Source organism: Saimiri boliviensis, chromosome 17, assembly GCF_048565385.1.
Source record: "Saimiri boliviensis isolate mSaiBol1 chromosome 17, mSaiBol1.pri, whole genome shotgun sequence".
Taxonomy (NCBI): domain Eukaryota; kingdom Metazoa; phylum Chordata; class Mammalia; order Primates; family Cebidae; genus Saimiri; species Saimiri boliviensis.
The window spans coordinates 1,581,011-1,599,757 of NC_133465.1; the positions used below are offsets into that span (position 1 = coordinate 1,581,011).

At 40.3% G+C, this 18,747-nt stretch overlaps 1 protein-coding gene across 7 annotated transcripts in view; it reads left to right on the forward strand.

The window, feature by feature from the left end:
• The first annotated feature begins 1,113 nt into the window (after positions 1-1,113).
• HEATR6 (HEAT repeat containing 6) overlaps positions 1,114-18,747 on the forward strand; it is a 36,912-nt gene continuing 19,278 nt past the window's right edge. For 6 of the 7 annotated variants that reach the window (XR_012514491.1, XR_012514490.1, XR_012514492.1 and 3 more), the window contains exons 1-9: positions 1,114-1,341; positions 3,622-3,729; positions 6,022-6,162; positions 6,627-6,742; positions 7,578-7,692; positions 9,056-9,157; positions 10,016-10,153; positions 12,111-12,412; positions 13,155-13,332. Coding sequence is in view for 4 of the 7 variants with exons in the window: in XM_003929061.4 (XP_003929110.2) it covers positions 1,123-1,341; positions 3,622-3,729; positions 6,022-6,162; positions 6,627-6,742; positions 7,578-7,692; positions 9,056-9,157; positions 10,016-10,153; positions 12,111-12,412; positions 13,155-13,332 (1,419 nt within the window). In the remaining 3 variants the exon portion in view is untranslated. Of the gene's footprint in view, positions 1,342-3,621; positions 3,730-3,801; positions 5,947-6,021; positions 6,163-6,626; positions 6,743-7,577; positions 7,693-9,055; positions 9,158-10,015; positions 10,154-12,110; positions 12,413-13,154; positions 13,333-18,747 lie in introns of those variants that run through there. The other variant, XM_074388037.1, reaches the window with a different exon arrangement.

Sequence of the window (18,747 nt, forward strand, 5' to 3'; positions counted from 1 at the left end):
ATGAATACACACACATATATGCACATATACAACACACATATATACACAGTCCAAGAATAGGAAATAATTTACCAGCAAAAATGGAATCTAAATCCGAACAAAAAAATTAACCTTTCTCCCTAAGCCCAAAGTCTTCAGAAAACTAGCACAGCTAAGGCATACCCCCAATTTTCATTGCTGAACAAAAATGTTTTATTCTCAGGATAAAATCTACCTTCAGGTGACTTCAAGGTTTTCCCTAAGAGCCAGGGGTGAGGATTTGCTTTATATTTGCATAACTCAAAGGCCCTAGAGATGGTGTTCCCAAACTGCCTAACTGTGAAAGTCAAGCCTTGACTTCCTGGATGACTGAAAACTAACTGAACACAGATTTTTAAATGTCTATTTTATTCTCCAGATTCTTGACTTTAAGGTTTCAGAAAATCTTAGGGTGTCTCATCTCAACCCAGTCACCTTTAGGCAGATACTTTTACATAATTCAGCTGAACTCCAAAAGTACTCTTCTCGTGGGGCGAGGTGCCCCGTGATCCACGAGAGGATGCAAACTGGGAACAGAGGAGAAAAGGGAACAAAAAGGCAGCTAGCTGTCACTTAAGTAAGGAAAGCTGCCCCGTCTTCCACTGGCCCCATTGCAGTCACACAGCCACAGCCAGCTGCAAGGAATGCTGGGAAATGTAGTCTTTACCCCGGGTGGTTTTGTGCCTGGGGAAAGAGTTTGAAAGACTAGAAAGGTGTCTTAGAATGAGCCGTTCCTGCTACTGCCATCCACAGCGCAGCCTCTCCAACTCCAGCCCCGGTCCGAAACCCCAGCACAGACTCTCCAACTCCAGCCCCGATCTGAAACGAGCACTCAACAGAGTGACTTCAGCCCTGCCCAGGAACAAACTTCTGGAAGCACAAAATTGACAACTCATTCTTCAGTCAGGGATCAAGAAGGTGTGGCCGGCGAAAAATCTCCAAGCCAATTTTCTGACGAGCGTTTGCAGGGTACTTGTGGAGGGGTCTCGTAGTCATGGAAACCCCGAAGCGTCTCAGTCCCGCCTAAAAACGGCACTTCCGGAACTAGCGCGCGGAGCGGGAGGATGCCCCGGAAGTGTTTCTGTGAGACCCAACCTGGGAAAGATGGCTGCCGTGCAAGTCGCGGGCTCCGTGCCTTGCCGGCAGCCGCGGGAGACGCCGCGGGAAGCAACCCCTGAAGGAAGCAGTGGATTCCGCCGTTTGTCTGCCAGGCTCTGCGCCCTGCGCCCGGATGACAGCAGCTCCGCCCGCACCGAGATCCACCTGCTCTTCGATCAGCTCATCTCCGAGAACTACACCGAGGGCAGCTGCGTGGCTGCAGAGGTAGGCGGCGAGCGCGGGAGGGAGCGGGTGCGGCTCCTGCCGGCCCCGGCCCGGCGCCTCCGGGAACCCGGCTGGCTGCCTCCGCCCGCCTTTCCCTGCTGTTCCCACCCCTGCGCCTGATGATGTAGCTTCAGGCTGGCATGCTCACTCCCACCGTGGCACGTCTTAGTTCTCCGTTTGGAATGCCTTGTGGTGCTCGGCACGCTCGCGTCTTTCAAAACCCACTTGAGGACTTCTGCTCAGATGATGCCTCAGGTGTCATCTCTGGTACCACCTTTCCGTGCCCCACAGAGCCCCTAACGTGCCTGCCACAAAACCCCTAACGTTTTCTGTTTCTACACACTGGCTGCTCCCCTCTGCTGTCTTTCGGAGTAATCTTACATACATCAGGCCTTGAATTAATGAATTCTCTGAACTGTTGACACCAGGGCCTTTCGGCCCTACGTGGGAAAGATGGAGGTGGTGCAGGTTGCCTGCTTGCACAGGCATCTCAAACTAGACAGTTCCTAAAGATGAAGTTCATTCGCTCCAAACACACATTCCCATCCCCAGCCCATCGCACCTGCCAACACACGCATGCACAATCCACCAAGTCACACAAGACATAAACATCGGTTCTTCCTTCCTTCATCCCAGGCCCTCTCCAATCCAGATATTTCAGAATGTGTCTCATATATATTTCAGTTCATGCCCTCCTGTCTATTCCCATAGCCAATGCCTTAGACTTCAGGCACGGTGACTTATACCTGGACTGTTCCGCTGGTTTCCTCTAACTGATGTCCTGCCTCCTGTCTAGCTTCTCTCCAGATTGATCATAACATTTTAAATCTGCTTTGGAAAAATCTTCGATACATATTGGTAAATGGTTGAAGCAAGTTGCAGGGCAATTCATACAGAATGAGATCAATATGGAGCTGGAGGAGGGATTTTAAAATATGCGTGTTTATATATGCAAAGATAAGGTCTAAAAGAATTCACAACAGAATAATAGTGTATGTCATTAGGAAGCAGAGTGAGATTAAGGCAATAGTCATGGGGACTTTTGCTCTATTTGTGTAATTTGATACTTTTGCAACAGAAACTTTGTACCTTTCCGTTTTCTCCTGTTACTCCCCCTCTTGTTCCTGTGTGCAGTCATTTAAAACTTGCTGTTCTTCAGGCACCTACTGGTGGTTCACATCTCCAGGTTTTTGCATGCTCTGTCTACTTTGCTCGCAGTGTTTTTAGATGCCTTATCTGACAAATGGCTCCTCATTCTTCAAATCGTTCCAGATTCTGCTTTACAATCACCTCCCCAGGGCCTCCCTAATTACTGTTTCTTGACAGAGTTTGTACTTTATTCTTTCAGCACTTAGTTCATGTTACTTTAATTATTTGTTGTGTTTCTTTCTCTCTCACTAGGTTGTGAGCTCTTTGAGGTTCAGGAACATGTTTGTTTTTACATGTTCCTTGGAGTCCAAGGACCTAGCACACTGTGGCACATAGTAGGTGCACAGAACACTGTTATTCAATACACATCAGTGGATGAATGAGTGACTTGCACATAGGTCCCTTTTTTTTTTTTTTTAAGAATTTTCTAATTATGCATAAAATCCATAGAAGTGTTAGGTCTGATTTTTTTCCAATGCCATTGAAAATCTGGTTCAGTTACTTTTTGATATTTTTAACTTCAGTTTGTGCTTGTGTACCCTAGAAGCCTTTCTTTGGTTATTTAATTATACTGTCTTTACATATATAGAGACCAGAGTCTTAGCCTGACCAAAACCATACTGAATCTTTTCCATATTTTTTTCTTTTTTCTTTCTTTTTTTTTTTTAAGATACAAGGTCTCACTCTGTCATCCAGACTAGAGTACAGCAGCAAGATCATAGTTCACTGTGCTCCTGGGCTCAAGCCATCATCCCACCTCAGCCTCCCAAGAAGCTAGGACTACGTGCCACCGTATCCAGCTAATTCTTTTTAAAAGTTTTTTTCTGTAGAGATGGAGTCTCACTATGTTGCCCAAGCTGGTCTTGGACTCCTGGGCTCAAGCAATCCTCCAGCTTTGACCTCCCAAAGAACTGGGATTACAGCCATGAGCCACTGTGCCGGGCCTTTTCCTCCCTTTTTTAGCACATCATATTTTTTTGCTATCACTTCGTTTTCCTTTCTTCCTCACATTTTCTTTCCCCATTTTGAATGTGAATATTCACTTTCATTTTCCATTTGGCTGTGTTTTGAGGATCTTCACTTGGCTAATAAGTATTTTACCATTTCTTTATCTTTTTTTTTTTTTGGTAGGACGTTAGCGCGCTTCTTGTCCAAGCTTGCCAACTGGTGCCTCTTAATCAGAATCATCTTGTCAGCAAAGTGTCCCAGCTTATCCACCATTTACTTAACAGATTACAGGTAATGTGTGTAACTTTAGAATTCAGGTCATGAACTTTGATTGAAATACCACATCTGTAGTAGATATGACAGGCTGTTTTTTTTTGAGATGCTATAGGAAAAGCAAATGCCTTAATAAAAATGCTTTTAAAATAAATATATCTTTGATCCAAAAATAGATTATTCTGTAGAATGTTAGAAGTTTGTCTATTAGAAGTATAACTTTCGGTTTGGTTCAGTAAACCAGTATCATTCAGGCCCCTCAACCTTATAATTTCTTATGGAAGATATATTTGAACAAAATATATCTAAGAATAAATGGAAATAATCCTCTACCTCTTTCCCATCAATATTTTTCCCCTCACTTGCAGCTACCATTTTTGTGGTCTACTTTTGATGTTTCTAAAACATAAGAAGTCGTTTGGGGCCAGGATAAAAAGACCCTAGTTATTTATCTAAGACTGTTACCACATGAGTACGTGAATATATTTAAGAGCACAAAACATATCAACTAGCATTATGTGAATTAGGATGCTTTTGGCTGCAAGAAACAGAAAAGCAATCCCAGAGTCACTAAACAATTTTTTAAAAAAAGAAAAAGGAATCATCACATGTCCCAAGTCCCAAGGGAGGCATATATAGCCTTTAATAATAAAAGGTTCATCTTTCCCTCACCATCCTAAGCACATGGGTTACCCTCAGGTAGCATCTCTCACAGTCATAAGATGGCTTCGCCGATTCTGGACAGCCCATGCCAAAGAAATGGTTAATGTTCAGTAGAAGCTACATAACTTTATTTTATGTTGTGTTGCTTGGACTTAAGAGTAAGGACACTTGTCCCAAAAACTCTCTAATAGACTACCAGTATCTTGCTGGAGAACTTAGGTCATTTAAATACCTCTCTAAACCAGTCTTTAAGCAGGAGAATGATCTTATTGTGAATGGCTTCAGCCAATAGTTTCAACCTTCACTACACATTACAATCACTTGGAGGCGGACTTAAGCTCCCTAGATGATTATAATGTTTCTCAAACTCAGCACTATTGATATTTGGCTCAGATCATTATCTTGCACATTGTAGAATGTTTAGCAGCATCCTTGGCCTCCACTCACCAGACGCCAGTAGCACCTCTCCAATTGTGACAGTCAAAAATGTATTCAGGCATTGCCAGATGTTCCTTGGGGGTTAAGACTTGCTCCAGGTTGAGACCCACTCTCTTTTTTTTTTTTTGAGACGGAGTTTCGCTCTTGTTGCCCAGGCTGGAGTGCAATGGCGCGATCTCGGCTCACCGCAACCTCCGCCTCCTGGGTTCAGGCAGTTCTCCTGCCTCAGCCTCCTTAGAAGCTGGGATTACAGGCACACGCCACCATGCCCAGCTAATTTTTTCTATTTTTAGTAGAGACGGGGTTTCACCATGTTGACCGGGATGGTCTCGATCTCTTGACCTCGTGATCCACCCGCCTCGGCCTCCCAAAGTGCTGGGATGACAGGCTTGAGCCACCGCGCCCGGCGAGACCCACTCTCTTAAACTAATTAGCATTTACCCTTGGGTCTCACGTGGGAGAAGTGGACATACAAATTAAATGAGTACTCTGCCAGCAGGAAAGGAAGAAATGGATGTTGGTGCGTAACCAACAGTGTCTGCTGCATGGAGTAAGGCTGTTTTCAGATTAGAATCCTTCAAACTAATAAGGGGTAGCGTCTGCATGTTTGCTATTCTCAGGTGTATCATCTTTCTAACACTGGCAATTGGAGATGTTCCTGATCACCTGTGGCGCTTAGAACCCTTTACCAGCTTTCTAGCATTTGGTGACAGTTTGTCTCAGTTGTCCATGAATCGATGCTTGGATTAGCCTGATCTGTCCCAACAAGATTATCAGCTATTTGATGGCAGGGATGTGCCCTCTCTTCATGGTGTATTTCTCACATCATTTTATATTGGATCACTGTGTATTCGTTGAGTCTTTATTATGTATAAGGCAGTTTAATTGAATTAGATTTCGGTGCACTGAAATGCTTACATCTGTGTATTCACAGCTGCCAGTGTCTGGTTAGTTCAAAGAAAAGTTACAAGGACTTTACCAAGTTCTACTTTATACTAAAGAGGAAGAAGTAAGCAAGACCTTGGGGCAGGGAGAAGGCACCTATGTTGACCAAACTTTCAGGCCCTTTAGAGGTGATCCTTTTGACACCTAAATGACAGACACACACTCTCTATTTTATACAGCTTGATTCAGGTGAGCATACATTTCCATAAAAGCGTTAAATTTTTTAAAACTTAAATCATAAGATATTTTTTCCTCTCCTGTTAGGTAATTGTTGACGAACAGCACTTGGATTTCCTGTTGGCATATACTATTTCGGCTATTCATCAATGTAGTTCCTGGACATACATGGAAATTCTTCAAGCCCTGGCAGCTCTGGTTTACTGCAATGGCTCAAAATGTCAAAAGGTAGTTTAAACTGTTCTATGCTTCCTTTTAAAGGCTAAGAGTACAGGCTCTGGAGCCAACACTGTGTTCAGGTTTCTATCTTGCCACTAATCTCTAGCATTTCTTATTCAACCACTCGGGGCCTTGTTTCCTCATGTATAAAATAGTTACCCTGAGGATGCAGTGAGAAAATACTTGTCAAGTTCATGGCCCTCAGTAAGTAGTAACCATTATTCTTACTATTACCTTTACCTATCAGCTATGCGGCCACACTGAAGAGCATCAGCAGCCACCTAGGCTGGGAGTAATGTTCCTTACTGATGCTTTTTGGCATATCTTTGCATAGCCATCTGTGACATTTACCTAATAGCTAGTGTTTTGGTGCTTGACTGCCATTTAGTTAAAAAAAAGAAGAAATCTGTCTAAAACATAATCTTTTCCTAGAGGCTTTTCTTTGACCTACATTGACTATTATTTTGTCTTAGTACCTCCCAGAGCTACTAGGCAAGACCGGGCTCTTACTGAAGTTGAGTGACTTGGCTCAATCTGATCCTGAAGTCAGGAGAGCTGCAGTACATTGTATGGCAAACTTATGTCTCAGGTATGTGGCTCCAGTCAAGTTTCTCAATGGTAATAAGATAGTGCCTCTGTTGGGCCCTTTGTAGGTAATTCCCTCTGCCTGAAGCCAGAGCCAACTTAGAAAAATAACTAACTTTGCATTTCCCATGTACTTTACTAATAAAATCATCATATATTGTTTGTTAATTTTAATACTGCTTATAAAGAAGGAAAAAATAGATTAGGACCATATTCCTAAAATATGGTAATAGTAATATAATGTGCAGTCTTTCAAAATTTGTTTTCTATTGGCAGAAATTCTAAGTGTACTGAGTTTTTAGAAGGATATATTCATGCAGATTTAAGCAGTCGTGAGATGTATCTGTAAAGGGCAATTTCTTTTCTTTGAAGAAGGTGGAAACAGACCCAGCTTCTCACCCTAGATTATCACAGTGGGCAATAGAAAACGAGCAGCACAAATGTGAACTTGTCTCTGCATAACACAGTGCTGGCCAGTGAGTAGGAAGGCAGGTACAGCCGTGTGGTTCTAGCTTGACAAGACCTGTCTGCATTATTTCCCTCTTAGGACTCAACAGCAGAACTGAAACAAGGTTTTTCTTTCTCCGTGCTTTTTCTACCACAAACATCTGTAACCTTTCAGTATGGAAAGCACTGTTCCTCCATATTCATTCTGGCCCTGCGCCTGTCCCCCACCAGTAACTAATTAACCCAAATAATCACTTTCCATAGCACAGTTGCATTCAAGGGTATATTCCAACTCTAATAGTGTGTATTACTGCTGTTTTTAATTCTTAGTCTTTTGCAAGCCTCATTTCAAAGGAGACTGAGTTTGAGTTGTTTTTTCTGTATGCGTTTAGTGTGCCAGGACAGCCGTATTTGGAGGAGCCCTACCAAAATATCTGTTTCCAAGCTTTCCTGACTATCTTACAATCTCCAAAATCATCTGATATGGATGATATCACATTTTGCATGGTAAGTGGACCATCACTATCTGGTGAATGTTGTGGATGTGTCTACAAACAGAGTGGAAGAGTGTTACTAGCAAGTTTAATTTGCGCTATTAGCTGTGTCTAGAGAAATACACATACATGAAATGTTTGTAACCTAAAAAGACTAAAATCATACCATTTCGATTTAAATTATATGAAGCTTTTTATTCATTATGTTTTGGTTTTTAGAGGAAACTATTCTTTTTTCTTCTGAGTATAAAAGCAATACAGTTGCAGGCTAGTGACTTTCTTTAAGATGAAGGGGAAGAGAGAGTTCAACAATATCTGCAATATTTTATTTCTTTTTTAAAAAAATGCAAATGACAGTTTAACATCTTTTAGAGTAACACATTTCAAATATTGTAAATGTAAGATAAAGTTCCTTCTAGTTTCCTGCTCAGATATAGTCACTAAAGATAATTTGTGCTATGTGCCCTCAGATTTTTTTTCTATATGTAAATAAGCGTTTTACAACTTTAAATGGGATCATATTTAACATGCTGTTTTGTAACTTTCTGGTTTTGTTAAAACTTAATATCTCTGGGACATCTATTCAGTACCTGTTAATAGACCTCATCCTTTCTAACTGCTGTGGCCGGAAAACCTTGGACAGATTACTTCTTGGGCCTCCATGCTCCTCCCTGAAAAGGGACTGATATAACCACGTTGTGGGTTCTTATGAGAAGTATATGAAATAAAACATTCAAAGGGTCTGCTGTTATTGTTGTTGAGTATTCCATTTAGCAGAGGGTTAGCTTCTTTTATAATCATTATAATCATCAAAATTGAAGTTTTTCCCGTTTTTCCACTATTTCAAACAAGGCTACAGTTCACATCATCCCAATGTAGGGAGTATTTCTTAAGGACAGAGTTCTAGAATTGAGATTACTGAGTTAAGAAATCAATGTTGGTCAGAATTTCCCTCCAGAAACCAAGTTTTTATCATTCATCATCTGTTCCCACATACATCCCTTTGCCTTTAAGAGCTGCCGGGGTGGCCATATTACAGAGCTTCCCCGCTTCTGATCTGTGCTATCTCTTTTTTTAATCCCTCATCACATTTTTCTTGCTAAATATCTTTCCTCTTTTTTCTTACTCACCGTTTGTACATACTGATTTATAAACATGTACACTAAGGCCACTTCATTACTCTTTTCTTCTAGAAAAGAATTCATGGTAGTTTATCAGGTCTCTTTGGATCTTCATCTCTGTTTTGTGTGTATGTCTAAAGGTTTTTTCATCATCCAGAGACTGTCTCTCTTCCATCCTAAGTGGTGCTAGTAAGCTGATTCCTGGACAACCAGATTTTATTCTGCCTTCTAACTGGGTCTCTCTTTCCTCCCTAGTTGTTGCAAAATGCATTAAAAGGTATACAGTCACTTCTAAATGGTGGGAGAATGAAACTAACACAGACTGATGAACTCGGAGCACTTTTAGCTGTGCTAAAGGTAAGACAAGTCTTCATATGATCATTGTCTTTCCTGTTTCAACCCGTGATACAAGGACCACTTCACACCCTTATTCTAAGGCTAACTTTAAGATATTCAAAGTTCTTATATATATTTTGAGAGAGTAGACCAAAATGTTCACATTCAAAGATGCTTAATATTAAGAACAGAAAATAATAAATCTCCATTTAATGAATGTGACAAAATTTTAAAATTATCTGTGAATCTTAGGAAGGGAATAGATAGGGGGATGTTACCTGTAGAAGATTTAATTATAGATTATGTTGTACCTGTTTGTACTTGCAAGAAGAGCCAGTGCTTCTCCTTGCCTTTCTCCTCCAAGTAGTAGGCAGGTCAGACAAGACGTGTGTCAGTGGGCAGCTTCCAAGCATGCTAGTCAGTCGGAAAGTCAGGCCAGCATCTGGGCACCCAGCTTCTTCAGCCAGCGAAGTAAGAAGCAGCAATTCTTTCCTTGTGCCATGCTCTTGCTCCTCCATCAAAAAGAGAGAGAGATAGCTAGATGTGGAGATAGGTAAATAAAAATGATAAATTGGTTTTAAAAAGTATAGATAGATAGGGATAAACTTTATAAATAAATAAGGAAACTAAAACCAGACCTGATCTGGTCTGACCAAACCAGATTCAGCTGGAGGCCAGATCAACTGAAGCTCTTCTTTAAGCCCTATGCCTTCGAGGTATCTATTTTCTGTCCCATTTCTATTTCCTTAGTTGGCTTTTAAACATTAATCTGTTAGTGTTCTGATCCAGACATGGTGAATAGTTCTGTTTTATGATTAATGGGTTTTTTTTGTTTTGTGTGTCTCTCTGTGTGTGTGTGTCCTTATTTATCATTATTAGAAATCTATGTTTCACGGACTCCCTGGACTAAACATAGAGATGCCCACAGTGTTATACCCAACTCCACTTCCTCAGTATGATGGGCGAACACCTATCAAACCACAGCAGTCAGAATCCAGTACTTCTCGACCAACTTTGGTACATTTATGTTTATTTGGATTTAAGTTATGGCTTATTTTTAATAGATTGCTGTGTGCGTTTTATATAATTTTCATCACTACTATCCTAAAAGCCTACCTTGAATTTTATTTCAGTCTAGTGTTGCTAGCATAATTCATCTGAGACTCACCAGTACCAGTTAAAGCATCTTAGACCTCTTAGAGGTATAGTCAGTCTAACAGCTGTAAAAATGAGCGTTCACTTTATACCCCACACCAAGCATTTTCATCCCCACGATGCTCAAGACCAGTAGTGAACAAACGTTTTCTAAACTTTCTCTACAAGGCTAGTAAATACTTGAGGTCTCTGTCATAACTACCAACTCTATTGTAGTAGGGCAAAAGCAGCCATAGATGGCATGTAAATGAATGGGCATGACTGTTTCACTAGAACTTTATTTATAGAAGCAGGCTATGTGCTGGGCTGGATTTGGCTTTTGGGCCATAATTTGCCAGCCCTTCTCTAGACCATTGGAAGCCCACCTATCAGTCAGTGCTCCATCTCCACACTCCTCACGTTCACCTGATTTCCCAGCCTTTCCAGATCGCTGCCATCTCCCTCGTGCTTCAGTTGGAGAACCTGAAGCAAACAGAAGTATGGCCAAGGATTCACATCCAGAAGTGTTACACCTGATCAAAATGCTTCTCATTAGCAATGATTTCACTCATGCACTCAATCAGCATTTACCCAACATCTGCTGTGTTCCAGACACTGCGCTAAGCACCAAGAATATGGACTCCGACTGCTTTTAGGAGTTTGAGAGAGAAGGCAAAGATGGATAAATAAGCAGCTACAATGCACTATTATGTTTCTCTCATCAGAATATTCTCAGAGTACTCTGGGAACACGTTGAGGCCACCCAGTCTAAATGGAGGAGAAAGAGGAGGCTTTTTAAAAGATGTAGTAGCTAAACAGACTTCAGAGTGAGTAGCAGTACAGAGAAGGAGGGATGAGTGTTTCAAGCAGAGAAAACAAAAGGTGCGTAGACACACAGAGCGAGAGTATATATCGCCCGTTCGTTAACTAGTCAGTCTAGAGCTTCAGAAAGGGGAGAGGAAGAGTGGAGCTGTTGTGTAGCAGAGGCTGAATGATGAGGTTCTTGTACAGGAGGCTGAGGAGTTGGGGTTTTTATCTTGTAGGCAATAGAGATTCATTAAAGAATAGTATGTAGGGGAATGATGTGATCAGATTTGCATCTTAGAAAAATCATTGTGGTAGCAAATAAAAGAGTATGGCTCTGGGGCCACAGTACGTAGTCCAAGGTAAAAGTAATGGGAACTTCCTTCCTCAATGCCACGGACTTTGAGAACGTGGAGGAAGACACAGATTCCAGAGAGAGTTGGATGTCAGAAAGAAAGGGAGAACGAAAGAAACTGGCTTCTACTTAGAATCTACTTCTACGGAGACCCAAGGCCCCAAAATATGCGTTGTATGTAATGGATTACCGTCTCTCCTGTGCAGGCATGTAGGATCGTATTAGCTATGTATGATACTTGGAGAACAGATAAAGTAGACACTCAAGTCATTTTCTATAGACTTTAGTGCTCTTGAGGAATTCCAGTTGAGAAGGCTGAATATTTTCACAACACCTGTGCAAGGTAGGTGGTATTAGCCTCATACTTACAGATAAGCAAGGTCAAGCTCAGAGAGGCTAAATGACTTGACCCAAGTCACAGAGGTACAATTTGAACCCAGGCCACATGTTTTACTCTATCTCATGTATCTTATACCTTCCTTCTTATAGGAGAGAGTAAGCACTTAGCATCGTGCCTGATGCTAGGGTATTAAAGAAGTTCCACTTTTTTCTTTTCTCTTGTCTTCTTTAAACTACATGTTGGGGACATATTTAGTCTCTTTCAAATGAACAAGTAACGATTCAGTTAAAAACCATTCTGAAGTAGCTATTATTTATGTCTTCATTTGCTCCTAAAATCAGAATAAAAAGAAAAAATCCAAAGTAAAACCAAAGAAAATCCAGCAAGGAGAGGAGGAGGAGGAAAAGGAATCCAGTGGTGAAGTAGAGGCAGCCCCAGTCACTGGCACAGGCAGAGTGAGCCTGCATGAAGGGAACACTTGGTGTCCCTCCTCCCTGGGTGTCCAGAGTTTGCCTTTAGATGGAAGTGGAGCTGCAGGAAGAGATGGAGTCTCCTCACCCTTCAGTTCTTCCAGTTGGAAAAGGGTCAGCAGTAGTGAGTCAGACTATTCTGATGCTGAAGGAGGCATGCAGAGTAAAATGAGGTAGTAGTATTTTGTTACATTTTTATACCTTGTATTCTAAGTTGCATGTAAGTTTATAACTTTGCTGAAAAACCTGACTGCTGCATGTGATTTAACTTGAAGAGCCTCATTTCTGTGAGGCATGACTTGCTTTCTTGATCTGCCATTCCACATGTCATTACTCTCCTTAGAATATTCTTGACTACTTCTGTGCCTTTTCATCTTGCAGAACCACTACTCATCTTTGATATGGGCTCAGAAATCATATTCCCCGGAAAGCCTTTTCTGCCTTAGGGTTATTCGTAATGTATTATTATAGTTATTTCCTTAACTGCCCCCCACTGCCAAGACCCTTGTCAAGGCAGGGTCTTTTCTATGTCTGCCAGCCTTAGCATGATGCCTGGGACATACCTAGGTCATTCAGTGGATATTCGTTGGATGGATGGTTGGATGGATACTTGGCAGTGTTTTGTGTCTAACACTGGCTTCCTGATATCAAAATGGTGCCCTCTTCTTCTCCAGTTGTGTTTTTTAATTGTCAGCCTTAATAACTTGTTATAGAAACAAATTGTCTTAAGATGTTTTAATTGTAGTTTGAAAGAAAAATTTTTAATAACACATTGACATCTTTAGAGATTATTTAGAATGTTTAATTTTTGAATGTATCATTTGAATTGGTGGAAATAAATACCATTTCGTGTTTGCATTAAAAAAAAAATGCTACTTTTAAACTTTGTTTTCTTTTTTCTCTTGGATGTGAAAGGTCTTACCAAGCCAAAGTTCGCCAAGGAGCCTTAGTTTGTTTTCTTTCTACTATAAAATCGATAGAAAAGAAAGTTCTTTATGGCTACTGGTCAGCCTTTATTCCCGATACGCCTGAACTTGGAAGCCCACAGTCAGTGTCCTTGATGACTCTTATATTAAAAGATCCTTCTCCAAAGGTAAGAGAATTTAGATTCTAAGCTTTATAATAGGAAGAAAAAATTCACAGCTCCTCGTTGTTGTGGTTGTTTTTCGAGGCAGAGTCTCGCCCTGTCACCAGTGCAGTGGTGCGATTTCCGCTCGCTGCAACCTCCGCCTCCCAGGTTGAAGCGATTCCCCTCCCTCCGCCTCCGTGGCAGCTGAGACTACAGGTGTGCACCACCACACCCAGCTAATTTTTGTATTTTTAATAGAGACGGGGTTTCAGCATGTTGGCCGGGATTGTCTCCATCTCTTGACCTCCTACCTGGGCCTCCCGAAGTGCTGGGATCACAAGCGTGAGCCTCTGTGCTTCCTGTTTTCTCTGCCCTGTCCTATCTGATCTGAATACAGCTCTTAGTAACACCGACCCAAGTTCTGACTTGAGAACCACTAGAGAGGCAGGAAAATAGGAAGTGGACTTATGTGAATAATGCATTGAGGGTGACCATGTAGGATCGCTTCCTGCTCCAGGGCTTGCTTGAAGCCTGAGCACCCTGAATTATAACTTTGATGTCTCCCCTGAACTGCACTGAAGCAGCCATGCTTCTCTTCCTTTTATGAAAATGTTGATTGCTGTGGTATTTATAAGAAGAAAACATCAGAAATGGCTTAAACAACTCAGTAGAATATCATGGTACATAATGGCTTTGAAGGATGCATAAGGCTTAGAAAAATGCTCAAAATGTTCTGTGAAAACACAGGATATAGAATTATATATTATAGTAGGATCCCAAATTTTTTTTCTTGCAATTTTTCCATAGTTTTCAAATCATATGTAATAAATATTTACATATTTTAATGAGAAAAACTTATTTTTAAAAAAGAAAAAACTATTTGGTAGGCATGGAGACCTATAGCAAGATATCTCATGGCTGATCGAATATTTGCCTCTGCTTGAATATGTTAATTCCTCTCCAGAAGTTAGCCGCTTAACCAAGTAAGGAAACAAAACTGCTGTTTACAATAGTGAACAGTAAAAAGCCATGCTGAATGGCATCTGGGTGTCTTCAGGTAACCAACTACCCACAAAGAGAGAAGTTTTAATTAGGCCAACAGCATATCGTTCCTTTCCTATTTTTAAGATTATTTCTTAAGGGGTCAGGGGTGGTAACTCACGATATACATTGGAATTCCATATGAGTCATCTCCTTGAGTAACTAATTACCGTGTAAGAAAACTTCTGGATGACCCATCAGAAGCTTTTACAAGTAAAGAAAAATAAGTTAGCCTCAATTCTACACACACACACAAATGACTTGTGGGGTATTTCAAATACTCGTTATCCTAAAAAATTAAATCAGCAGAAATTTTACAAATTAACTAAACCAATAGTGAATGAGAAACTGAGAGAAAAATGGAAAATGAGTGGTGGCAAATAAATCAGTAGTGAAGCCATTAGAGTAATTGAAATAAAAACTACTAAAAATATTGAAAATGTGTATTTGAAGACTCTCCAGCTAGGGGAGCTGCCAGCAGTGGCCCAGGAGATGATGCTGTGGAGCAAGAGGCGGTCCAGCTTCATTCCCTGCATCAAAGCTGCCCAGCCAAGGGGCTGTGGGCCCTGGGGGTTATGAGGTCATCGCTGATAAAAATGAATTGGAATAATTTCATGATACTTATATCTTCATTTTTTTTTAAATGTTTACATTTCACTTAAAATGCCATGAGAAATTTCACATACTGCAAAGTGGTCTTATCCAGCTCCTTGATTTAAGTACCTTTTAGACATGTTCTTGCTGTTTAACTTTGGTGAATGCAAGAGATGTACTGAAGAATAAAGATACAGAACTTCCTTGTGGAAATGTCCTAGATCCAGCACAGAAAGCCACCTGAAAATCCTGGAGAAATGAAAAAAATAAAACAGTCATCCTACTTAAAGAGGATTTTAAAAGATGAAAGAAATTAAATTAGTTCAATATAATGGCAAGTGAAATGATTGTACTTGGAGATTTTTTTTTTTTTTTAATCAAGTGTTAGCTTGCAAGGGTATAAATAAGTGTGGTGATTATTGTTCACAGCAAAGCTTGGAGCATACCTCTACAGTCTGTCCATAGTGTAATTGACTGTGTACCAAGACACATGCCAGAAGAAAGTGTTGTGATAGGTGATGTCAGTGGGACAGGCTTTTTAAATAAAGCCTTCTAGAAAGGTGCGTGCATTAAAATTAAAAATAGCAGATTATCTGATTAGAATGGAACAGCATTCTGGATTGACCAGATTGAAAGAGCTGCCATGACTCCAGGCCAAGTGTTCACCTCAGGGGCTCCTTGTGCATCTAGAGTTAGATGGCTGGATTTCCTCTTAGCCAGGATTAAACAAAACAGCAGTAGTTTATCTTGTCATTGAAGTGCTTAGTGATTGATTAGTTTTGAGTTTATGATAGGTCTGATATGGCCCATGGCATACTCAACTGGAAGCGCAGCTTTCGCTGGTTTGCTCAGAAATTTTCCAAAGGGAAGTGGACAGGAGAAAAGGTGATTAGATTCTTCCAGTCAGAGTGCCAACAATAAACAGAGGCTACTTTTGGGAATTTGAAAACATAATCTGCCAGAATGATTAAGTGGGGAGAAGAAAACTTAGAAATGTCTATTAGGATTTCGCAGTGTTGTGGTACTTAGGAAACAATCACACTTCTGTGTTGGAAATGTGCTTCAGAAAGCACATCTTATAATATGCTTCCAAAAGGGACAGAGCAAATTATCAATAAAAAGAACAGGACTAATTTAAGAATTTCTTTTATATGATTTTCTTAGTTGTTATAAAGGCCTATTATGGAGAGTATCTTCAAGACTTGTCTAAGGAACAAATTACAGGGCAAACCTTTGTCTTGGTACCTTGAGAATTATCCTGATTTACAAATTTCATGATGATGATTTATTTCATGATGATGATACTCTTTTGGATAACTATAAAAAGTGAAACAAATCAAAATATACATGATAGATGGTAGAAGAAGAAAAGAGAATGAAAGGTTGGAATTGTTAACTGTTATGGAGTGGTAAATTTTCTCTCATACGGCCAGTCAAGAACAGGCAATCTTTGCTTAGTGCATTAGTTTGCATTCCTGCTGCTGATAATGACGTGCTCAAGACTGGGAAGAAAAAGAGGTTTAATTGGACTTACAGTTCCACATGCCTGGAGAGGCCTCAGAATCATGGTGGGCGGCAAAAGGCCCTTCTTCACATGGTGGCAGCAAGAGGAAATGAGGAAGAAGCGACAGCGCGAACCCGGATAAACCCATCAGATCTCATGAGACTTATTCACTATCACGAGAATAGCATGGGAAAGACCAGCCCCTAGGATTCAATAACCTCCCACCCCAGTGGGTCCCTCTCATAACACATGGGAATTAAGATTTGGGTGGGGATACAGCCAAACCATATCACGTAGGTAACTTCTGATCCAGCGTCCCTGACACAATGTTGAAATGCCTTTACGTAAAAGACAACTGACTTTGGAAGTGATATCTAATAAAATTAACCCTGAAACGTGGACAGCCAGGTGCCCTTCCTGGAAACTTCAGTGGTACCCACTCCCATCAGGGACTTCTTTGTCACCCTTCCAGAAATATTCTGAGACCAAACACACATAAAGAGGAAAAAAAAAAAAATAGGATTGACTAAGCTACCTCAGCAAACATTTCTGCTACATTCTTAAGTAGCAAAAAAGGAAAAGTACCCTTCTGTTTTATTAGCTTTAGACAAGCCTTCATGTCCAAGGAGATGAAACTATACACTAGTAAAACCAAGCACACTGACGTTTGTAAGACTGAAAAGCCTTTCTTCCATCATTTTAAATATTCAGATAATAAAAACTTAATAAACAAAATGAGCTCTCTGGAGAGCTGCACCTATTACGATTTGTCTGCACATTAGTAATTTCTGGAAAGTGCTGATTAGAACTGGTAAACAAGATATTAAATATTGATGTAAAAATAAATGAAGCAAAACTCGTACCAGATTCAGTATCTTAAGTAACAATGATAACAAAGATATGTTAAACAGAGTTTAAAGGAAATTAACTCAGAACTGTGAAAGTATAATTTGACATAGTATCAAATTTCTATATAGATTTTATATCTTAGTGGAAAAAAAATAACCAATTTCAATGACATTTGTTTTCGTTTGTTAAGATGCCAAAACTGTGCTAAATTTTTTGACTCTTTTAAATTAGTTCATTTCTTTTCACAACTCAGTTTTTAATTTTATTCGGTTTGTGAGCTGTTGGAATTGTGGTTTTTGATTGTCTTCTAAAGAAATGAAGGTTTGGCATAAGATCTGTCTTGTTGAGTTCAGACCAGCCTCTAGTAGAGATTGAATGACTATGACCTGTAGGCCAAATCTGGCCACCCGTTTTGGTATAACCTGTGAGCTAGGAACAGTTTTTATACTTTTAAATGGTTTTAAAATAATCAAAACAATAATATTTCATGATATGTGAAAACTATATGGAATTCAGATTTCATTGTCCATAAATCGAGTCTTTTTGGAACATTAGCCGCATTTATTCCTGTATGTGGTTGTGGCAGAGACTGGCCTGCAAAGTCTAAAATATAAAATGCGTACTACTGGCTCTTTTTTTTTTTTTTTTTTTTTTAAGATGGAGTCTCTATCAACTTGGCTAGAGTGCAGTGGTGTGATACTGGCTTACTGCAACCTCTGCCTCCCAGGTTCAAGCAATTCTGCCTCAGCCTCCTGAGTAGCTGGGATTACAGGCGCATGCCACTATGTCCAGCTAATTTTTATATTTTTAGTAGAGACAGGGTTTCACCATGTTGGTCAGGCTGGTCTCGAACTCCTGACCTTGTGATCTGCCCACCTCAGCCTCTCAAAGTTCCACGATTACAGGCACGAACTACTACGCCCAGAAAAGTTTGCCAGCCCCTGATCTAAGGCCTTCCTGGATCAGCTGACTTGTGTTCGTGCTCTCACTCTCTTGTTCTTTCACACATACACACACTGTTACCTAATACATTGTCAATGTCCTACCTTAGGGGATTATGCTTCATTCTGAACTCTGATGCTACTGTACTTCAAATTTGTTTTCAGAGCAGTAAGTCTAGATTTCTGCGATTCCACTCTGTAAAAGGCCTGCCTGGTGATTTATTACCTGGTTGTTTGGAGATAATATAATTGAAGGCTTTCCGGAAAACCTTTTTTGCTCCAAACTCAGATATGCTTCATATTGAGTAACTACTTAGGTTAGATTCTAGAATTAGAATCTAATGTTGATTTCCTGTTTTTTTTTTTTTTTATCGAAAATGTTAATTTTCATTTTCGGATGATCTGGCCAAAGAGAGTACAGTATTATTTCATATTAATAGTCCTGTGCTTATCACCTGTATTCCGTTTTTGTGTTAAGTTGGGCTTTCTTTTCATTTCTGATTTTCAGTA